We start from the raw sequence: 22,536 nt of genomic DNA, 5'->3' as shown, positions 1-22,536 counted from the left end.
AAGTTAGCTACTTTAAGGAGCAGTTCTCTCTGTGGGTCTAACCAAGAAGTTCTGGAACATTAAAGACCTGGAGAATAAACCCGCCTCGCAGCTGCCCATGTCCCTTAATGTTAATATGGTTGTTACTGATACGGAGTGTATGACTGAGCTCTTTAAGATGACCACTTCATTAAGTCAGGATTCTTATTTGACTCAGCCATTCCTCCTTGCCCATCCAACATTTCCTCATCTCAGAGCCCTTCTAATGCTACTAGCCCTCATGTTCCTCGCCCTTTGTCCCCTGCCCAGCTACAAATGTTTTCGCTGCAGGCGGTCACTAAGTCTGAGGTGCTAAAGAAGCTCCTTACACTTGACACCAAAAAAAAAATTGGGTCAGATCCTTTAAGGTTGCAGCCCCTATCATTGCCAAGCCTGTCTCTCCTCTCCGTGGCGCACCTGCCTGGTTGAAATTTTAGGCTGAATTTTGATGTATGGTTTGTCCTCTGGGTTTCGCCTGCCATATCAGTTATGTTATACGCAGACATTATTTTAACAGTTTTAGAAACTTTAGGTGTTTTCTATCCAATACTACCATACATATGCATATCCTATTTTCTGGGCCTGAGTAACAGGCAGTTCACTTTAGGCACGCTTTTCATCCGGCCGTCAAAATACTGCCTCCTACCCCAGAGAGGTTAAATTCTCTACAACAAAGCGTTCAATGCCCTTAACCTTGTTCTGAACACCTCCAAAACAAAGTGAATGTGGTTCGGTAAGAAAAATCCCCTCTCCCCACAGGTGTGATTGCTACCTCAGGGTTTAGAGCGTGAAGGAGTCACCTCATACAAGTACTTGGGAGTATGGCTAGACTGTACACTATCCTTCTCTCCGCACATATCCTAGCTGCAGGCTAAGGTTAAAGATACTTGGTTTCCTCTATTGTAAATCACTCCTCTTTCACCCCAGCTGCCAAAACAAACCCACGATTCAGATGACCATCCTACTCATGCTAGATTACGGAGACCTCATTTATAGATTGGCAGATAAGGGTGCTCTCGAGCAGCTAGATGTTCTTCACCATTCGGCCATCAGATTTGCCACCAATGCTCCTTATAGGACACATCACTGCACTCTATACTCCTCTGTAAACTGGTCATCTCTGTATACCCGTCGCAAGACCCAATGGTTGAGGCTTATAAAATCCTCTTAGGCCTCACTCCCCCCTATCTGAGATCTCTACTGCAGCCCCCATCCTCCACATACAACACCCGTTCTGCCAGTCATATTCTGTTAAAGGTCCTCAAAGCACACATCCCTGGGTCACTCCTCTTTTCAGTTCGATGCAGCTAGCGACTGGAACGAGCTGCAACAAACACTCAAACTGGACAGTTTTATATCCATCTTTTCATTCAAAGACTCAATTATGGATACTTACTGACAGCTTTGTGTGATGCATTATCTACCTTCTTGCCTTTATTGGGCACAGACAACCGCACAATGTTTGAACAATTTTTTGTGCTGCTACCATGTTGTCCTGCTGCAATGTGTTGCTGCCATGCGGTGTTGTCTCTATGTAGTGTTTTGTCCTAACACACACACGTTTTAAATCCCAGCCCCTGTCCCACCAGGAGGCCTTTGGCCTTTTGATAGGAATTTGTTCTTATTTACAATGACGGCCTAACAGACTTGCCTAGTTTAAAAAAATAATATTTAATATTTTATTTAAGTACCATTAATGATGTTCATGTAATAAATATATAAAAAGGCAGAACTTGTTTAATAACTTATGGTTACCATTTCCAGGGGGGTAAATATGGTAAAACCAGTCATTTAATTAACAAAGCAAGTAACTCACCGGTTTGGCAATTTGCCTTGTTCTTTGGCAGCTTTGTAGTAAATGTAGTTGGTTTCTTCACTCCAAGTTCACGAGAAACCAAAAATGCACACATTGGTTTAACTCGCCTAAATAGATGCCACCATTAAAGCAATATTTACATTTCTTAAAAATATATATTTTTCAAAGTTCCGTTTTCGCTATTTTATAGAAACAAAACAAAATTAGGTTCTAAGTCTGCAACAATGCTTAAATCACATCAGGATACCACTTTAGATGTGTGGTAAAAATGTAGGAAACTGCAATTTTAGGGTGTAGATACCTTTAACCTGTTGAATCTATGGGGGCACTATTTCATTATTGGATAAAAAAAAAACGTGCCCGTTGCTATCTAACAGAGTCTACTCATTGAAAACATCTGAAGTTCTTCAAAGGTAAATGATTTTATTTGAATACTTTTCTGGTTTTTGTGAAAATGTTGCCTGCTAAATGCTAACGCTAATGCTACGCTAGCTAGCTACTGTTACACAAATTATTGTTTTCCTATGGTTGAGAAGCATATTTTGAAAATCTGAGATGACAGTGTTGTTAACAAAAGGCTAAGCTTGAGAGCTAGCATATTTATTTAATTTCATTTGCGATTTTCATGAATAGTTAACGTTGCGTTATGGTAATGAGCTTAGGTCTTTAGCTTAAGATAAATAGGATCCCGGATCCGGGTTTGCTCGCCGCAACTGGTTAAATTCAAGTGTGCAAACGTGATTGCAGAGTTTTCTAAATAAAATCACCACTGGATTGATGCCAATAATCATGATATCATTCTGCCAGGTAGGCATACATTCATTTGTAGTAATGTGCAGTGTGCACAGCTGTCAAAGGCAAAAAGGTGGCCATTTGAAAAATCTCAAACATAACATTTTGATTTATTTAACACGATTCCATGTGTCATTTCATAGTTATGTCTACATTATGCTACAATGTAGAAAATAGTAAATATAAGATAAAAACCCTTGAATGAGTAGGTGTTCTAAACCTTTTGACCGGTAGTATACATCAATCATTTCAAAGCTCACTACATTGTATTACACAATTTCAAAGCCCATTTCATAAAGAACGTTAAACGCGACTACATTTAGTAACTTTGAAGAGATGGTAATTGGGTCTAAACGTTTGGCATTTGTAGTGTAAGAATGTCAAAGATAAATACAACGCAGAGGACTAGAATTAACTATAAATGGAAAGTTATTTCAGTTAGGTTTTTCAAACATATATTTAGAATCAGTTACGACTGTCAGTCCTGAACGCATAGCTACATGTGCTATGTTTTCATTGGTCAGAATCGGCTATACATTGAGTCTGGAGCAGGATACTTGTTATTTGGCCATTGGCCCAGTTGTACCGCAAGGACTTCGAAATTGGTCAGCCACAGGCTAGGGGGTTATAAATTGCATCCTGTCACTGTTCCATGGAGAGAATTACTGAGGACAGGGGAGCATGAACATCTACCTAACCGCATGATTTGTTCTTTGAATAAAACCTATTTACCTCCCCTTGATTTGCTTTGGCGTCTGTGTTATTGAAGATTAACATCAACTGCTAACAGTTGGTGCCATGACCCGGATTAATTGTTTTTCTTGCTGTTGAGACCAACTGTGTGTTGATCCAGACTGATGGCAGAAGCGCTGTGTCTAGTAGACCAATATCATCTTAACATAAGCCTTCAACAAGCTTTTTGAAGTGAACATAAGTTTTTATGGGTAGGCAGGCCTTACAAAGACAAATGTGGTCTAGAAGAGGTTTGAGTTTGGGGTCACTTAGAAATGTCCTTGTTTTTGAAAGAAAAGCACATTGTCCATTAAATTATCAAATTGATCAACATCAAATTGATTGTTAATGTTGTAAATGACTATTGTAGCTGTAAAAATGTAATATAGGCATACAGAGGTCCATTATCAGCAACCATCACTCCTGTGTTCCAATGGCACGTTATGTTAGCTAATCCAAGTGTATCATTAATAAAGGCTAATTGATCATTAGAAAGCACTTGCAATTATGTTAGCACAGCTGAAAACTGTTGTTCTGATTAAATAAGCAATAAAACTGGCCTTCTTTAGGCTAGATGAGAATCTGGATTAGTCGATTAGTCTCAAAATGGCCACAACAAAATAACTTTCTTCTGAAACTCGTCAGTCTATTCTTGTCCTGAGAAATTAAGGCTATTCCATGCAAGAAATTGAAGATCTCGTACAAGGCTGTGTACTACTCCCGTCACAGAATACAAACTTACTAACCAGAATAGAAAGAGTGGGAGGCCCATGTGCACAACTGAGCAAGAGGACAAGTACATTAGTGTATAGTTTGAGAAAGACACCTCACAAGTCCTCAACCGGCAGCTTCATTAAATAGTACCCGCAAAACACCAGTCTCAATGTCAACAGTGAAGAGGCGACTCCAGCATGCTGGCCTTCTAGGCAGAGTTCCTATGTCCAGTGTCTGTTCTTTTGCCCATCTTAATCTTTTCTTCTTGTTGGCCAGTGAGATATGGCTTTTTCTCTGCAACTCTGCCTAGAAGGCTAGCATCCCGGAGACACCTTAAAGCAAATTGTTTGTCTATTTCAAAAACAAGAACATTTCTAAGTGACACCAAACCTTTGAACAGTAGTGTACAAACATATCTTTTTGGGTTAAATAAATATCAAAATATAGATATTATAATGGCATTATTAAGTGAGAAAAACACTCTGGAAAAGGGCAGAACAGCTCCTCCGGATGAGAGCATGAAAAACATTTTAAATTCACTGTCTAGTCTATGAAGAACCATTTCAAAGTAGAGAAGTGTAGGCAAGAAAGAAATATTCCATCATTGTTGACAAAGATGGAATTTGTCTGATATACAAAAAGCTTGGGGAAAAATACAGAATGTCTAATTCCTTGACAAAGACACCAGTATTTAACCATTTTAGCCAAAGTAAGGAAACGGGATGAGAATTTATCTGGAGAATCATGACCGGACATTGAAGAGAGATAGAAAGTTTAATGGCTCTTGGTGAACAGAACCTTGAAATAAGAGATTCAACAATTCCCATAACTAATGACAGAGACAAAACTATGGCGCAATCGTCGACAGGTTGTCACGACTGGACAGAGACATCAAATTAACATAATAAACCGTGCAGGTTCCAAGTGAAACCAATAACATTACTCGTTCAGCAAAAGAGAAACCTGGTGTATGTCATTATTGCGAGATTTCTGGTCACCGGCAACGAGAATGTCAGAAAAGATAACGTGTTCTTATGGAGACTGGCCAGGAGAAGCAGGGACCATCCAAGGAAAAACAGAAATAAGACAACCGCCCCAACAACAATGCTGTGGAGGTAAACAGACCCCTCTTACGTCCCATCTCAGACGGTGTACATATGAAATCAGAACATGGTCAACTTTGCAGTAGATTTATTTTGTAGATGCGGGTGCTAAAGTCACATATCTTATGCAAACATGTCCTCAGTACACGGGCAAGATAAGGGCAACAATTTCTATTGGTCCAATGAAGATTGATGCAGGGGTGCGGATTGGATCATTTGCACAACTTATTTTAGTGCTTTGATGTTATCATGGAATTTGACTCTACATTGAACATTTGAAGGAAAGGTGACGATCCCCGAAGGGGTCTCCCCCTTCTCTGGAGAACAAAGCTGACCTAGACTCAACCAACCAGCCACATCACTCGCCGTGGAAGTCGAAGAAGGCGTCCTCTGACAAAGGGAATCTCCATAAAGATGTTGAGCCCGGAACTGACAGACCAGAAACAGCTTTTGGATCCAGAGGTACCTGCGTCTTCGTCCTCAGCTCGGTCTCCCTTTTCGGTGGATCTACATCGGTTCAGATCCTCAGAGCTCCCAGCCTCACCAGACCATGAGGCTGCCTGAGAGACCAGCCCATTCAACATCAGCGGTTGTCATTGTAGGCAGCTTTATGGTGAGAAACATCTCGGTCCCAAAGGCAAAAACCCTGTGCGACCCAGGAGCACAGGACATAACAAGGCTTCTTCCGACTGTTCTACCACAGATGCCGGGAGCTGACACTGTCGTAGTCCAAGTGGGGTCAAACGACATCCGGAGGGCTAGCTCGGAACATTTGAAAATAGGTTTTTAAAAATAACTGATTTTAGCATTAAAAGACAAAAAAACAGCCAATAATTTCAGGTCCAATACCATCGTTGGGCCGCGGGTGTGAAAGATTCAGCAGACTGCTGGCTTTACACATCTGGCTAAAAGAGTACTGTAGCTCTGCTGGAGTCAATTTTATTGATAACTTTGACACCTTCTGGAAACAGAAGATACTCTACAGGAATGATGGAGTCCATGTATTGTATGTACCCCTAATTGCACCAAATGCATCGGTTTATCCTACAGCTAAAAAACAGAGTTACACTGTTAGCACTGAGGCAGTGTGCAAGTAGGAAGACCACTTTATGCAGCTCACCCTGCACTATCAGCTACAATGTAAATAAAATGAGTAAGTCTACCTCTGATAAGCGTCCCAGTAAAGCATTAAAAATAGCCCATATTAACATGTAGCCTAAGAAACAAGGTCCATGAAGTCAATAACTTGTAACAGATGACATTCATATTATGACTCTCAAACTCACTTAGATAATACCTTTGATGATAGTGGTAGCAATACATGGTTAACATCTAATGAAAAGACAGAAATGCCTACTGAGGTGGTGTTGCGGTCTATATTCAGAACCACATTCCTGTAAAAGCTTAGAGACGATCTAATGGTAAATACTGTTGAAGTAATATGGCTACAGGTTCATCTGTCTCACCTAAAGCCCATTCTTGTGGGGAAGCTGCTATAGACCAAGTGCTAACAGTCAGTATCTGGATAATGTGTGTGAAATGCATGTGATCAACGGAGAAGTATATTTTCTGGGTGATTTAAATATTGACTGGCTATCATCAAGCTGCCCACTCAGGAAAAAACTTCAAACAGTAACCAGTGCCTGCAATCTGGATCAGGTTGTCAGTCAACCTACCAGGGTGGTTACAAACAGCACAGGAATTAAATCAATGTATTGATCATATTTTTACTAACGCTGCAGAAAATTGCTTTAAAGCAATACCCAAATCCATAGGATGTAGTGATCATAATATAGCCATATCTAGGAAATCCAAAGTTCCAAAGGCTGGGCCTAATATAGTGTATAAGAGGTCATACAAGAAGTTTTGTAGTGATTCATATGTTGATGATGTGAAGAATATATTTGCTGGTCTGTGGTGTGTAATGAGGAGCAACCAGACGCTGCACTTGACACATTTATGAAACTTACTTATTCCAGTTACTAATAAGCACGCATTTTTTTAAAAAGCAAGTAAAAACACACAGCTCTGCAAGGAGCTGTTAATGATGGCATATTTCAATGAACTGATGAAAACTAACCAAGCGCGCGCCAGGACAAATTGTCTACAGAAATAAAGCAACTTAAAAATCAAGAAATTAAACCAAGACAAAAAAAAAGGCAGATGAAAGTCAACTTCTGGAGAAACCCTGACAAAAAACGAGGTCCTGCTCCTCCTCTCCATGACAGACGCAGGAGGGATGCCGCTTACTTCTATCCACCCCCGTCTGATCAACGCTCTACAACCAGCGCCTCATCTGCTTCCAGTGCCAGTTCTCTTATACAACGAGAGACTGGGCCGACGGAAGGACAGAGGTGGCCGTGGGTACCGACGAGATGCCGCACCCAACGGGGTAAGAAGAAATTACTACCAAAGGCCGTTCACAATGTCCCAGAACCCACGAGACTGTAGGTTTTTAATTTATCAAGCAAGATAGCTCACTGCCCATATTTCATTGTGTAATAAAGGGTTATCTTCTGTGCCTACAACTCAGTGCAACGATTTTGATGTTAAGATAGACATGTTTAAGTTCTTTAGAAACAACCTTAGGGGAGCTAAAGTATTCCCCTATTCGTGATATTTCTACTGAACATGTAGGTTTCTCACCTGCATATACTCCAACTCCTTTTAGAAGTAAGAGTTATTTTGTACCTCCAGCCAATCACAATCACTCTATTAAGACATATTGCAGACTTGCTGAAAAAGGATGTTCATCTTAGAACAAACACGAGTACATAACTTTCCATAATTTACCTAACAAGCGTCGCTTGATTTACAATCCGATACGTCAGTCCTTACCCGCCCTGCTGATAAGGGTGGGTCGGTTGTACTCATGGATAGGACAGTTTAATGTAAATGAGGGTCATAGACAACTGTTTGACAACACCTTTTACCAGAAACTCAGAAGTGACCCCACTGCCCAATTTCAGAACACAATCTTTATGGTCCTAGATGGGTATTTAAGTAAAAATAAAACAACTTTTTGGCTATTCAACACCCTAAAATTGGCACTTTTTATACTTTGCCAGAAATTACACAATGTTACAAATCCTCCAGGGCGCCCTATTGTAATGGACCCTCTATCTACTTTTGTATTAGACCACACACAGAACAGCTCCCCTCCTTTGTAAAGGACACCAGCAGTATGATCTCTTAATGAATCTCTTGGTCCTCTCCCCGAGAATACTGTTAGTTACTTTTGATGTTGTCGTTATACACACACACACATTTTCCACATGAGGGCCGTATTGAAGCTATGGAACATTTTCTTCTGCAATGTGACCCTAATGAACTACCTTCCAGTGCATGCATAACAATGGCTGAAATAGAACTCATACACTACTTGTGAGTAATAAATGAGTACTAAATTATTTCTTTATTCAGATGAAGGGTACTGCTATGGGATCCCCCATGGCTCCTGTGGGTTACATGGAGAAACAGTATTTTAAATCCTCTCAAATGTTCTTGCCTAACATTATTTTTTTTCTATGGAGGGGTGATGCAAAACAGCTCCAGGCGTTCCATGCTTTTCTTAACTCCTGTTCTGAGCATCTGAGATTTACTATGCAATCTGATAAACGGCAAATCAATTTTCTTGATCTTCTGATCTTGTGTGAAGATAATGTTCTATACACTGACCTTTACAGGAAACCTACTGATCGTAACAGTTTGATGAGGGCTGATAGTGGTCACCCACTTCTCTTGAGAAACAGTTTGCCCTACAGCCAATTCTGTCTAATCAAAAGAATGTAAAAAAACAAAATCAGATTGACATAAATATGAGTACAAAAACGGTCAGATTAATACTGCCATTGAGAAAATTAAAAACATGACCTCGAGTCTCGCAAAAATAAGCATTCTTGCGTTCTAACTAACAAATTAAGGGAATCGTTCAAACATTGGCACAGTCTAAGATCCGATGATGGGATCGGCACTGCGTTTTCGGACCTTCCCTTGGTCGTATATTTCCGCGGGGAAGAAACCTCAGAGATCAGCTGGTAAACTGATTTACCACCCCAGGATATCCCTGCACAACGTGTATTTGCACACCTACTGGATGGAAACTACAAGTGTAGTGGCTGTGCTCAATGCAATGGCACTTATAAATGTAGATCCTTCAAACATCCCCAAACAGGGAAACAGATCCCAATCAAAGGTGTTATCACATGCGCCACTAAGGCAGTTATTTATCTTATAACTTATCCTTGTTAAAAATTGTGGGTAAAACAAAGCGCAAATAAAAAGTACCCATCTCGGAGCATCGTAGCACCATTAGGTGCAAAAACTCGACATACCCAGTTGCGGCCCACTTTTTTTGAAGAAAACCACTCGATTTCGTCTCTACGTTACATTGGCATCGAACATGTCATCCTCCCTAGGAGAGGGGTTGACCTCAAATGTATTGTTAAAACGAGAGGCTGGGCCTCCCGGGTGGCGCAGTGGTTAAGGGCGCTGTACTGCAGCGCCAGCTGTGCCATCAGAGTCCCTGGGTTCGCGCCCAGGCTCTGTCGTAACCGGCCGCGACCGGGAGGTCCGTGGGGCGACGCACAATTGGCCTAGCGTCGTCCGGGTTAGGGAGGGATTGGTCGGTAGGGATCTCCTTGTCTCATCGCGCACCAGCGACTCCTGTGGCGGGCCGGGCGCAGTGCGTGCTAGCCAAGGTTGCCAGGTGCACGGTGTAGCCTCCGACACATTGGTGCGGCTGGCTTCCGGGTTGGAGGCGCGCTGTGTTAAGAAGCAGTACGGCTGTTTGGGTTGTGTATCGGAGGACGCATGACATTCAGCCTTCGTCTCTCCCGAGCCCGTACGGGAGTTGTAGCAATGAGACAAGATAGTAGCTACAACAACAATTGGATACCACGAAATTGGGGAGAAAGGGGTAAAAAAATTAAATAAAAACAAATAAAAAAAAACGAGAGGCTGCCTGGATCTTTAATTTAAAGACCCTCGCTCCTGTCAGTCTCAACGTAGACTTTGATCTGAAGCCATTCTTGTGATATAGCTATTGTAAAGGTTTGTAGGCTTATGTAGCCAAATTGTATCTAAGATCTTAAGCTATCCCAATAGTTTTTTTGTATGCCATTTTAATATGAAAATTAACCAATTATCAGGCCACACCCCGCCATGATTACAAAACATCTGCGTGTATCTTTTGACACTATATAAAATTAGTTTGTCATTATACCCTGACGAAGACAGCTTGTCTGTCGAAACGTTGGACAAGTATTTTTGCATCTGACCTCCTAGAGTGCGCGGCGCTCCTTCATTATTATTTTTTTTTTAAGTGTTCCACTCCTCTCCTAAATAGGTGTGCGTTTCTTTCGCCTGTAGACTAATAAGCACGCACCCACTAAGAAAATGACTCAAAGCTGTTCAAATCTTCATTAATCCAAGGGAATTTAAAAATGGTATGGTTGAGAGGGATGAGGCAAAGGGTAAGTCTGGCAGCCTAACTGATTAGCACATTTTTTTAAATTGTTATTAAACTAAATAAAGTTCACTATGAAACAAAGAAATTATATAAAGAATGATAGTAAAAAAGCATTGGTGCACCTTAAAACACTGACACTACACATCCAAGTATATCAGACCAAATTATGAAAGACAAGAATTGTACACTTCAATTCCGTAAAGTCAGTGGAGAAGAGGTGAACATTTATTTATTTTTGTCCATCAACAATGACAAGCCACCGGGGTCTGACAATCTCAATGGAAAATGACAGGATAATAGCAGGCGGTAATAAATTGTGAAAATTGAGAAGAGTCAACTGCTTTGAGTAACACTAATTGTACACTGTCATGGTCAAAACATATTGATGCAGTAGTAGCTAAGATGGTCTATAATAAAGCGATGCGCTGCCTTAACACTATCAACAAGGCAGGTCCTACAGGCCCCAGTTTTGTAGCACCTTGACTGTTCAGTCTTGTGGTCAGGTGCCACAAAAAAGGACTTGCAATTGGCTCAGAACAGGGCAGAACAGCTGGCCCTTGCATGTACGCTGAGAGCTAATATTAATAATGTGCATGTCAATCTCTCCTGGCTGAAAGTAGAGGAGAGATTGACTTCATCACTACTTTTATTTATGAGAGGTATTGACATGTTGAATGCACCAAGCTGTCTGTCTAAACTACTGGCACACAGCTCAGACACCCATGCATACCCAACAAGACATTCCACAAGCGGTCTCTTCACAGTCCAAGTCCAGAACAGACTATGGGAGGCACACAGTACTATATAGAGCCATGACTACATGGAACTATTCCACATCAAGTAACTGACGCAAGCATTAAAATAAATATATATATATATATATATATATAATAAAAAATTATGGAAAAGCGGGGACTGGGAAACAACAAACATTGGCACAGACACTATGCATACACATGGATTTAGTACTGTATATATGTGGTAGTGGTAGGGGCCTGAAGGCACACAGTGTTCTGAAATCTGTGAATGTATTGTAATGATTTAAAACTGTATAAACTGCCTTAATTTTGCTGGAACCCAGAAAGAGTAGCTGCTGCTTTGGCATAATAAATACATCATCCATAATAGATACATCATACAACATGGCACACCATGTAATCCAGCTACTCTGATGCTTCCTCCAGATACCACATTACTTGAACATGACAGTTGTGAGTTGGTTTTGGACCAGCTCTGATGGGTTTATTAAGAATCATCCACTGGAGAATCAAGCATTGTGGAGGGGGGTGTGAGGAATGCAGGCTGGGCAGTTAATACAATGTGAAAGTGAAAGGCATGTTACCTGGAGGAACATCAGCACAGGTAGTGACTTTGACAGAAGTATGTAAGCACGCTGAAGGAAAAACAGCTAATATCTACAGACTCAAGGTATTCATGATATCACTGGGAGCTCCTGTGATATTAGACATCGCACACAAGCAGTTATTGACAAATACACACCCACCTTCATCTATTTTTTCCCTCTTTGCTACAGGAAAAGCATCACTGCTGGTTGGCAAGTGCTTCTGGCCTTGGTTGGGTGCTTGTAGACTCCTTGCATTTAAACCTGTGATGAAATGGAAAATAATGACCAAAAACAAAGGATTTAAGTTTTCTATTTTCAAATGTTTGACAAAAACAACCTTGTCAGGGATTTGTCTGATAAGGAAACATGGACAACAAATAACTGGGTTAACACTTACAGGTGGAATACTCATAAGTAATTAATGTACTGTTTAGGTTATACAATTCAGATATGCATGACAGAAAAACACAGTACCATTACATTAACAGATCATATGGCAACTTACAGCACGTTTGTAAAGTAGACCTCAGACCCCTTGACTTTTTCCACAGCCTTATTCTAAAATGTATGAAAATCCCCCCCCCCCCCCCCAATCTACACACAATACCCCATAATGACAAAGCAAAAACAGGTTGACATTTTTACAAATGTATAAAAAAACAGAAATTAACACATTTACATAAGTATTCAGACCCATTACTCACTACTCCAATTTGCAAACCGGCCCAACGGCTCCACAGATGATGAAATATATTGCACACCACACTGCCTTTACCCACCTTCACAAAATTAAAGTCAAAATGCTGTTCACTGACTACAGCTCAACATTCAACAACATGGTGCCCTCAAAGCTCATCACCAAGCTCAGGACCCTGGCACTGAACACCTTCCACTGTAACTGGATCCTGGATTTCCTGACGGGCCGCCCCCCCAGTTGGTGAGGGTAGGCAACATCCGCCACGCTGACAAACACAGGGCCCTTCAGGGGTGTGTTCTTAGTCCCCTCCTGTACTGTACAACATACAAAACTGAAATATCAGAAGTATTCAGACCCTTACTCTTCACTCTGTTGAAACACCTTTGGCAGTGATCACAGCCTCGAGTCTTCTTGGATATGATGCTACAAGCTTGGCACACCTTTATTTGGGGGGGGGGGTTTCTCCCATTCTTCTCTGCAGATAGTCTCAAGCACCGTCAGGTGGGATGAGGTGCTTCGCTGCACAGCTATTTTCAGGTCTCTCCAGAGATGTTTGATCGAGTTCAAATCCGGGCTGGGCCACTCAAGGACATTGAGACTTGTCCCAAAGCCACTCCTGCATTGTCTTGACTGTGTGCTTATGGTCATTGTCCTGTTGGAAGGTGAACCGACCCCCAGTCGCAGGTCCTGAGCAGGTTTTCATTCAGGATCTCTGCTCTCTTCATCTTTCCCCTCAGTCCCTGCAGCTGAAAAACATCCAAAGCATTATGCTGCCACCACCATGCTTCACCGTAGGGATGGTGTCAGGTTTCCTCCAGACGTGACGCTTAGCATTCAGGGCAAAGAGTTCAATCTTGATTTCATCAGATCAGAGAATCTTGTTTCTCATGGAGTGCTTTAGGTGCCTTTTGGAAAACTCCAAGCGGCCGGTCATGTGCCTTTTAATAAAGAGTGTCTTCTGTCTGGCCACTACTATATAGGCCTGATTGGTGGAGTGCTGCAGGGTCAACTGTGGGAACCGCTATAGACAGGTGTTGCTTTACAAATCATGTCCAATCAATTGAATTTACCACAGGTCGACTCCAATCAAGTTGTAGAAACATCAAGGATGATCAATGGAAACAGGATGCACCTGAGCTCAATTTGGAGTCATTAGCAAAGGGTCTGAATACTTATGTAAATAAGGTATGTTTATTCTTTATAAATTTTGAAAAATGTATAAACTTGTTTTCGCGTTGTCATTATCTAGTGTTGTGTATAGATTGAGGGGAAAAATATTAAATTTTAGAATGCAATAAAATCAGGAAAAAGTCAAGGGGTCTGAATATTTTCCAAATGCACTGTACATGAAGTTGTGGGATCAAGCTTGTAAGATTCACATAATGGGCAGTTAGGTTTAATCCCAACACTCTCATACAATGCTGTTCATACCTGAAGAGAGGCTGGGGTTTTCAGTGGAGCAGCTTGCCATAGCTCTTACTGCAGGATGCCTGAGGCTAGCTATGGATCTCTGAGTGCCATAGGATTGAGGTTTCCTCAGGCCAGTGCTCATCAGCTTGGATTCTATAAATTCAACAATAAATTAGAGGTGATGACTGAGGGAATCAAAACAAAAAAGTGTCACATGCTTTGTAAACAATAGGTGTAGACTAACAGTGAAATGCTTTATTACTGGCCCTTCCTAATAATGCAGAGAAAGAATATAGAACAATAGAAAAGTAAAACAAGTAATACATACAATGAGTAACAATAACTTGGCAATAACTTGGCAATGCCTTGGCAATGCTTTCATAAAGTAGTCAGAACCCTTCCCTTATTTCACATTTTGTTACGTTACAGCCTCATAAAAAAACAGAAGTACCTGAACAGGTGGACTCCAAGTTATAGAAACATCTCAAAGATGAGTGTCATAACAAGGGTGGCCGGAGAAGTTTTACGTGTCCCCAACCGATTGTTTAAAAAAAAAATATTTTACTTATTTTGTATTTAATGTTGCCGCTGCCATCTCTTAACTTAACTTAACTTTGGGACATCAGGACTGCGATTACTCACCATGGAGTGACAGAATCCTTTTATTCCTTTAACGAGTCCAAAGCAAATGATATACTGCTTTCTCTGGAACAGGCCCAGACTCCCGTGATTTGCGTGAAGAGGCGGCGGCGAAAATGGGCCAGAGGGGCAGGCTGCTTTCCGAGAATTCGTATGCGATCGAATAAACCCCCACTTCATTCCATTCTGCTAGTAAAAGTGCAATCTTCGGAGAATAAAATCTATGACCTACACAGAAGATTAAACTACCAACGGGACATTCAAAACGGTAATATCTTATGCGTCATGGAGTCGTGGCTGAACGACGACACAATCAAAATACAGCTGGTGGTTTATACGCTGTACCAGCAGAACAGTAGCATCTGGTAAGACAAGGGGCGGCAGCCTATGTACATTTTTGTAAATAACAGCTGGTGCACGATATCTAAGGAAGACTCAAGCTATTGCTCACCTGAGGTAGAGTATCTCATGATAAACGGTAGACCACACTATCTACCTAGAGAATTCATCTGTATTTTCAGAGCTGTCTACATACCACCACAGACTGAGGCTGGCACTAAAGACAGCATTGAATAAGCTGTATTCCGCCATAAGAAAACACTAACCCAGAGGCGGAGCTCCAAGTAGCCGGGGACATTAATGCAGGGAAACTTAAATCTGTTTTACCAAATTTCTATCAGCATGTTAAATTTGCAACCAGAGGGAAAAAAAAAAAAAACTTTCAAAAACTCTAGACCACCTATACTCCACACAGAGACACATACAAAGCTCTCCCTTTGCCCTCCATTTGGCAAATCTGACCATAATTCCATCCTCCTGATTCCTGCTTACAAAAAGTAAAAAGCTTACAAAAAGTAAAGCAGGAAGCACCAGTGACCCGGTCAATAAAAAAGTAGTAAGATGAAGCAGATTCTAAGCTACAGGACTGTTTTGCTGGCACAGACTGGAATATGTTCCGGGATTCTTCCTATAGCATTGAGGAGTACACCATGTCAGTCATTGGCTACATCAATAAGTGCATCAATGACATCATCCCCACAGTGACTGTACATACATACCCCAACCAGAAGAAATTAATTACATGCAACATCCGCATTGAGCTAAAGGCTAGAGCTGCCGCTTTCAATGAGCGGGACTCTCACCCGGAAGCTTATAAGAAACACGCTACGATCTCTGACGGACCATAAAACAGGCAAAGCGTCAATACAGGACTACGGTCGAATCGTACTACACCGGTTCCGAGCTTACCAGACGAGCTAAACTACCGCTAAGCTTGCGTCGAGGAAAATAACACCGAAACATGCATGAGAGCACTAGCTGTTCCGGAAGACTCACGTTCTCCGCAGCCGATGTGAATAAGACCTTTACACATGTCAATATTCACAAGGCTGCGGGGCCAGACGGCATGCGCTGACCAACTATAGCAAGTGTCTTCACTGACATTTTCAAACTCTCCCTGTCGGAGTCTAATACCAACATGTTTCAAGCAGACCACCATCGTGCCTGTGCCCAAGAACACCAAGGTAACCTGCCTAAATGACTACCGACCTGTAGCACTGACGTCTGTAGACATGAAGTGCTTTGAAAGGTTGGTCATGACTCACATCAACACCATTATCCAGGAAACCCTAGACCCACTCCAATTTGCATACCGCCCCAAAAGATCCACAGACAATGCAGTCTCTATTGCACTCCACACTGCCCTTTCCCACCTGGACAAAAGGAACACCTATGTGAGAATACTATTCATTGACTACAGCTCAGCATTCAACACCATAGTGCCCTCAAAGCTCATCAATAAGCTAAGGACCCTGGGATTAAACACCTCTCTCTGCAACTGGATCCTGGACTTCCTGACGGGCCTCCCCCAGGTGGTAAGGGTAGGTAACAACATCCGTCACGCTGATCCTCAACACAGGGGTCCCTCAGGGGTGCGTGTTCAGTCCCCTCCTGTACACTTATGACTGCATGGCCAGGCACGACTCCGACACCATCATTAAGTTTGCCGATGACAAGTGGTAGGCCTGATCACCGACAACGATGAGACTGCCTACAGGGAGAAGGTCAGAGACCTGGCCGTGTGGTGCCAGGACAACAACCTCTCCCTCAATGTGATCAAGACAAAGGAGAGGATTGTGGACTACAGGAAAAGGAGGACCGAGCACATCCCCATTCTCATCGATAGGGCTGTAGTGGAGCAGGTTGAGAGCTTTAAGTTCCTTGTTGTCCACATCAACAAACTAACATGGTCCAAGCACACCAAGATGTGAAGAGGGCACAATAAAAACCTATTCCCCCTCAGGAGACTGACAAGATTTGGCCTGGGTCCTCAGATACTCAAAAGGTTCTACAGCATCCAGACTGGTTGCAGCACTGCCTCTTATGACAGCTGCTCAGCCTCCGACCGTAAGGGACTACAGAGGGTAGTGCGAACTGCCCAGTACATAAGTGGAGCCAAAATCCAGGACCTCTATACCAGGCGGTGTCAGAGGAAGGCCCTAAAAATTGTAAAAGATTCCAGCCACCCTAGTCATGGACTGTTCTCTCTGCTTACCAGAGCACCAAGTCTAGGTCCAAGAGGCTTCTAAACAGCTTCTACCCCCAAGCCATAAGACCCGAACATCTAATCCAATGGATACCCAGACTATTTGCATTGCATTTTTGTTTTGCAATAAATGTGCAAAAATGTCTAACCCTGTTATGAGATAGATTGATGACATTTTAGAATAAGGCTGTAACAAAATGTGGAAAACGTCCAGGGGTCTGAATACTTTCCGAACGTACTGAGTGTGTGTAAAGACGTAAATCTTAAATTGTATCTCTTGATTTTTCGCCGCTGCCTCCTCCTAGAACCTTTTTATCAAATGCGTTTGAGAAAGAGGATGTAAGGAATCAGGGAAGTATGATTGAGAGTCCCTTTAGTCTGTCTCAGTACTCTAAAATGGCTTCTTCTCCCCATATCATTTCCTTCATGAACACAGAGGTAAAAGGAAAAGATAAGTTTCCACTATATTGCTTTCACCTGCCATGTTCGGCCAAATCAGTAATCAGCAGAGGATAGGATACGAGGAAAGGTTTAAAACTTTGAGAGAGCCATATATACCCAACAGATTCAAAGGAACAGCTGCTCACCTGCAATTGTGCTACGCCTACAACTGGAAGTATCATCTGTCGAGGCCTAGGAGAGAAATGGAGGGAAAGAACTGGACAGCCTTGTAGAATCTGTTGATTCAATCTTACTAAATACAGTGGATGGGTTGGTAGAGGATAATATCAAACTCATAAATATAGCCTTCATATTAAAATGTTTAGATTTTTTTTTTTAAATATATCCTTTTGAGATGTAACCACACTTAGCATTCCCCATAGCCTACCTGCTGAGAAACAGTGACCGCAGCATGTCCCAGGGCATCTGCTCGTGTTTTGCATCTTCTGCTTGGTATGGCAGAGGATGGCTCCGAGGGGGCTGAAGCCACGGGGACTGTCTTGGTCTTTGGTGGGCGAGTCCATGATGGAAGCTGGGACACAGATCTCAGTGGGGGTAACAGTGATTTGGGTTTGGAGGTGACACCCTGGGGCTGAAGGAACATCTTCCTATAAGTGGCGAGTTTAGAGACAGCAGGTGGTTTAGCTGGTTTTGGCAGGATGCCCGAAGATAACTTTTTCCGCACATCTGAGTGTCTCTCTGGTTTCCTTAAAGCCGTAGATGTAACCATGGGAGTGGATGTGAGCCGAAAGTTGGGACCCAACTCCAGAGTATCATCCAAGGTGAAGGGGTCACCATCTCTCCCGGACGGGCCTGGTTGGGACTGTACCATATGTTCACGGACATCAACTTCAGCACTTTTTGTTGGTTCGTGGTCAGTTTGAAAAGGGGGGCGTGCATTGCCAACAATGGTCACTGGCTCAGTGGTTGCATTTACATGGGGGTTAGTTTGAAAAGTATTATTTAGAGGTTGTTTGGTACCATCATAAGTCTCTTGCTCAGTGATTGCATTGAACTTCATAGGACGGCAAGCTTCAAAAGTGTCTTTCATTGGCCTACTAATCTCCACAGCCTCCAGCGCAGTAGTCGTGACATTAGGCTCGTTGGTCCCAGTTTTGGGCTCCAGTGTTGGTTCAACCATAAGTTCAAAGGTGACGTTGTTCACCCTCTTGTCATCACACAAGGAACCAGATGTTGACGAGGACAATGGCACCGTATAGGACGCAGACATCTCACTATCAGGGCAAATTATGTATGTGACATTAGCATTTGAGAGACAGGAAGAGGCAACACTTGATTTTTGCACCACAACAGACACAGCAACCTCGGTCGTCAGGTTCTGTACCTTATGTTCTAAGGAATGCAGACTTTCTTTGCTGCCCTCGAATGCAGATATGTCATGGGTGCCCTCCAGGGAAGCTCTGGAACAGCTACTGGTTGATATAGTCTCCCTGAGAGCTGTTGGACTTCCCTGCAAACTGAGACTAAAATTAGAGCCCCTTTGCAAATCTTTATTTGCATCCTCTGGTTTAGTGAAACTCTCTTTCATAGAAATGCAAGTCTCCGGAGGTGTGTGTGACAAAGCCATTGTAGAGCTGCCAACAGTGGGCTCCACCATAGGCAAAAAGCAGGGGTCTATAGTGTCCTCAAATAAACTTTCTCCGGTGCAGTTCGGTAAAGTTTCATCTTGAATCCTGAAGATCTTTGAGGTACGTATGGGACTCAAAATTGGGGAGCAGGACTTCTGCCCGTTGAATCCCAGATGGCTGGGTTTTAAAATATGGGTGCGCATGGTTATTGGGTTAGAGGACCAGCGCTTGGCTCTGGGCTCCCCACTGATACCACTGTGCTGTGATGGTGTAGATGAATGACCGCTGTCTGAAAGAGGTGAAGTTTCTCCACTTATAACACTAAAGTCTGGCAGAGTCTCCATATGGAGTGACATTACAGGGGACGTCTGTATTTGGCCCGGGGCAGTCAAGGTGGATAGTTGGACAATTCAGTTGCGCTGTCTGACTGGTTATCTCTGGGCTGCTTTCAGACTGAATGGGATCTTCCTTGCAAATTGGTTGCTTAACTTAGAATCAATAGGCCTGACATTGGTGGAATGGGACTAATTGACACTGTTGGTGTCTCTTGGGTACTTCTTTGCTCCACAGAGCCAGGTGGCAGATTCCGTGCTTAATGCTTCAAAGCAGAAAAATGTTTGTGACCCCAGAGATCATTGGCAGTGAGGTTCAGATTGCCCTTGTCAGTGGCCTGTAGGGTAGAAATAGAAATTCCCATAATCAAATCAATGTACAAACAAAATTAGATACGCCCAACAGGCAATGGCTGCAGCTATGACTAGGTTAAATAACTTAATATTTTATGAGTTCAACCATAATAGGATAGACCCAATATGGAACAAATGGGAGGAACAGGGGCTAAATGTAGAGTTTATATGGGTAACATTCAAATTAATATTTTTCAACCTTCATAGATTAAACATATTTTCAATCTAAATAATAAATCACATTACAGATCAAGCTGTAAAGCTTTACAATACACCAACGTTTGCATTGTAGCGTCTACAGATGAAACATTATGGCGTTTTAAAGGGGACTGGAAACACTAAACAATCCTAACTAAAGAAATGTATTCAATCCACTAATGTTAAACATGTGCATTTAACATAGAAACATCTCTATTTTTCAGATTCTGATCTTGAACAATGTTTATTAACAATATGGGTAGCGTAATCTTGGCAGGATTTAACAAATGTTTTGTTTTGGCAGGGAGACACTGCCACAGGGAGGCACTTCGCCTCCACCAGACCTGAAAGGTTTCTCACAACTTTGACAGCTCTGCCATTGAGAATATTAAAAGGTAAGAAACTGTATACAATTCATTTTTATAATGATAATACACTGAACAAAAATAATACATGTAAAGTGTTGGTCCTATGTCAAAAATAATTTCTCAAATTTTGTGCACAAACTCTTTTTACGGCACTGATAGTGAGCATTTCTCATTTGCCAAGAATCCAGCCACCTGACAGGTGTGGCACATCAAGAAGCTGATTAAACAACATTGTCTCAGTGCACCAGATGTCTCAAGTTGAGGGAGTGTGCAATTGGCATGTTGAATGTAATAATGTCCGCCAGAGTGGTTGCCAGAAAATTTAATGTTAATTTCTCTACCATAAACCACCTCCAAATTATTAAATACTTTTTTTTACATAGTTGAATGTGCTGACAACAAAATCAAATGTATCAACCCATGGAGTCTACCAGGAGACAGGCCAGTACATCAGGAGACGTGGAGGCGGCCGTAGGAGGGCAACAACCCAGCAGCAGGACCGCTACCTCCGCCTTTGTGCAAGGAGGAGCACTGCCAGAGCCCTGCAAAATGACCTCCAGCAGGCCACAAATGTGCATGTGTCTGCTCAAACGGTCAGAAACAGACTCCATGAGTGTGGTATGAGGGCCCGACGTCCACAGGTGGGGGTTGTGGTTACAGCCCAACACCGTGCAGGACGTTTGGCATTTGCCAGAGAACACCAAGATTGGCAAATTCACCACTGGCGCCCTGAGCTCTTCACAGATGAAAGTAGGTTCACACTGAGCAGGTGACAGAGTCTGGAGACGCCGTGGAGAACGTTCTGCTGCCTGCAACATCCTCCAGCATGACCGATTTGGGGGTGGGTCAGTCATGGTGTGGGGTGGCATTTCTTTGGGGGGCCGCACAGCCCTCCATGTGCTCGCCAGAGGTAGCCTGACTGCCATTAGGTACCGAGATGAGATCCTCAGACCCCTTGTGAGATCATATGCTGGTGCGGTTTGCCCTGGGTTCCTCCTAATGCAAGACCTCATGTGGCTGGAGTGTGTCAGCAGTTCCTGCAAGAGGAAGGCATTGATGCTATGGACTGGCCCGCCCGTTCCCCAGACCTGAATCCAATTGAGCACATCTGGGACATCATGTCTCGCTCCATCCACCAACGCCACGTTGCACCACAGACTGTCCAGGAGTTGGCAGATGCTTTAGTCCAGGTCTGGGAGGAGATTCCTCAGGAGACCATCCGCCACCTCATCAGGAGCATGCCCAGGCGTTGTAGGGAGGTCATACAGGCACGTGGAGGCCACACACACTACTGAGCCTCATTTTTGACTTGTTTTAAGGACATTACATCAAAGTTGGATCAGCCTGTAGTGTGGTTTTCCACTTTAATTCTGAGTGTGACTCCAAATCCAGACCTCCATGGGATGATACATTTTATTTCCATTGATAATTTGTGAGTTTGTTGTCAGCACATTCAACTATGTAAAGAAAAAAGTATTTAATAAGAATATTGATCTAGGATGTGTTATTTTAGTGTTCCCTTTATTTCTTTGAGCAGTGTATTATCGAATAGATATTTGAAAAACACCTTGAGGATTGATTATAAAAAACATTTGCCATGTTTGTCGATATTATGGATTTAATTAGAATTTTTTTACGCCGCTGTCGTGACCGCTATTTCCGGTGGATTTCTGAACATAACGTGACAAACAAACGGAGGTATTTTGGGTAGGATATTTTGGGTATAAAAATAATAAAGCTGGACATAATGCTAGCTTTGGCTGTAAAGCATAATTTCAAAATCTGAGATGACAGGGTGATTAATAAAAGGCTAAGCTGTGTTTCAATATATTTCACTTGTGATTTCATGAATATGAATATTTTCTAGTAATATTTTTTGACCGTTGTGCTATGCTAATTAGTGTAGGTGATGACAATTCTCCCGGATCCGGGATGGGTAGTTCCAAGAGGTTTTAACCTCTAGTGACACCCCA

General features: G+C 42.4%; 1 protein-coding gene and 1 long non-coding RNA gene across 4 annotated transcripts in view; one reads left to right on the top strand and one right to left on the bottom strand.

Moving 5' to 3' along the window:
- Positions 1-22,536, bottom strand: part of LOC139397108 (uncharacterized) — a 52,823-nt gene that overhangs the window by 25,591 nt on the left and 4,696 nt on the right. For both annotated transcript variants that reach the window (XM_071143977.1, XM_071143976.1), the window contains exons 2-5: positions 18,111-19,981; positions 17,869-17,914; positions 14,119-14,250; positions 12,150-12,251 (exon numbers count right to left, since the gene is read on the bottom strand). In XM_071143977.1, the coding sequence (XP_071000078.1) occupies positions 12,150-12,251; positions 14,119-14,250; positions 17,869-17,914; positions 18,111-19,667 (1,837 nt within the window). In that variant the 5' untranslated portion in view covers positions 19,668-19,981. The remainder of the gene's footprint in view (positions 1-12,149; positions 12,252-14,118; positions 14,251-17,868; positions 17,915-18,110; positions 19,982-22,536) is intronic.
- LOC139397109 (uncharacterized) lies at positions 5,469-21,095 on the top strand. Of its 2 annotated transcripts, none has more exons than XR_011630887.1 (3): positions 5,469-7,567; positions 20,500-20,590; positions 20,947-21,095. It is a non-coding gene; the product is annotated as an uncharacterized lncRNA (long non-coding RNA). The 2 variants fall into 2 exon arrangements; XR_011630886.1 differs by lacking the exon at positions 20,947-21,095 and adding an exon at positions 20,723-20,856.

The sequence above is a fragment of the Oncorhynchus clarkii genome, unplaced genomic scaffold (assembly GCF_045791955.1).
Source record: "Oncorhynchus clarkii lewisi isolate Uvic-CL-2024 unplaced genomic scaffold, UVic_Ocla_1.0 unplaced_contig_8355_pilon_pilon, whole genome shotgun sequence".
Lineage (NCBI taxonomy): Eukaryota > Metazoa > Chordata > Actinopteri > Salmoniformes > Salmonidae > Oncorhynchus > Oncorhynchus clarkii.
This window is presented reverse-complemented; position numbering and strand designations above follow the sequence as displayed.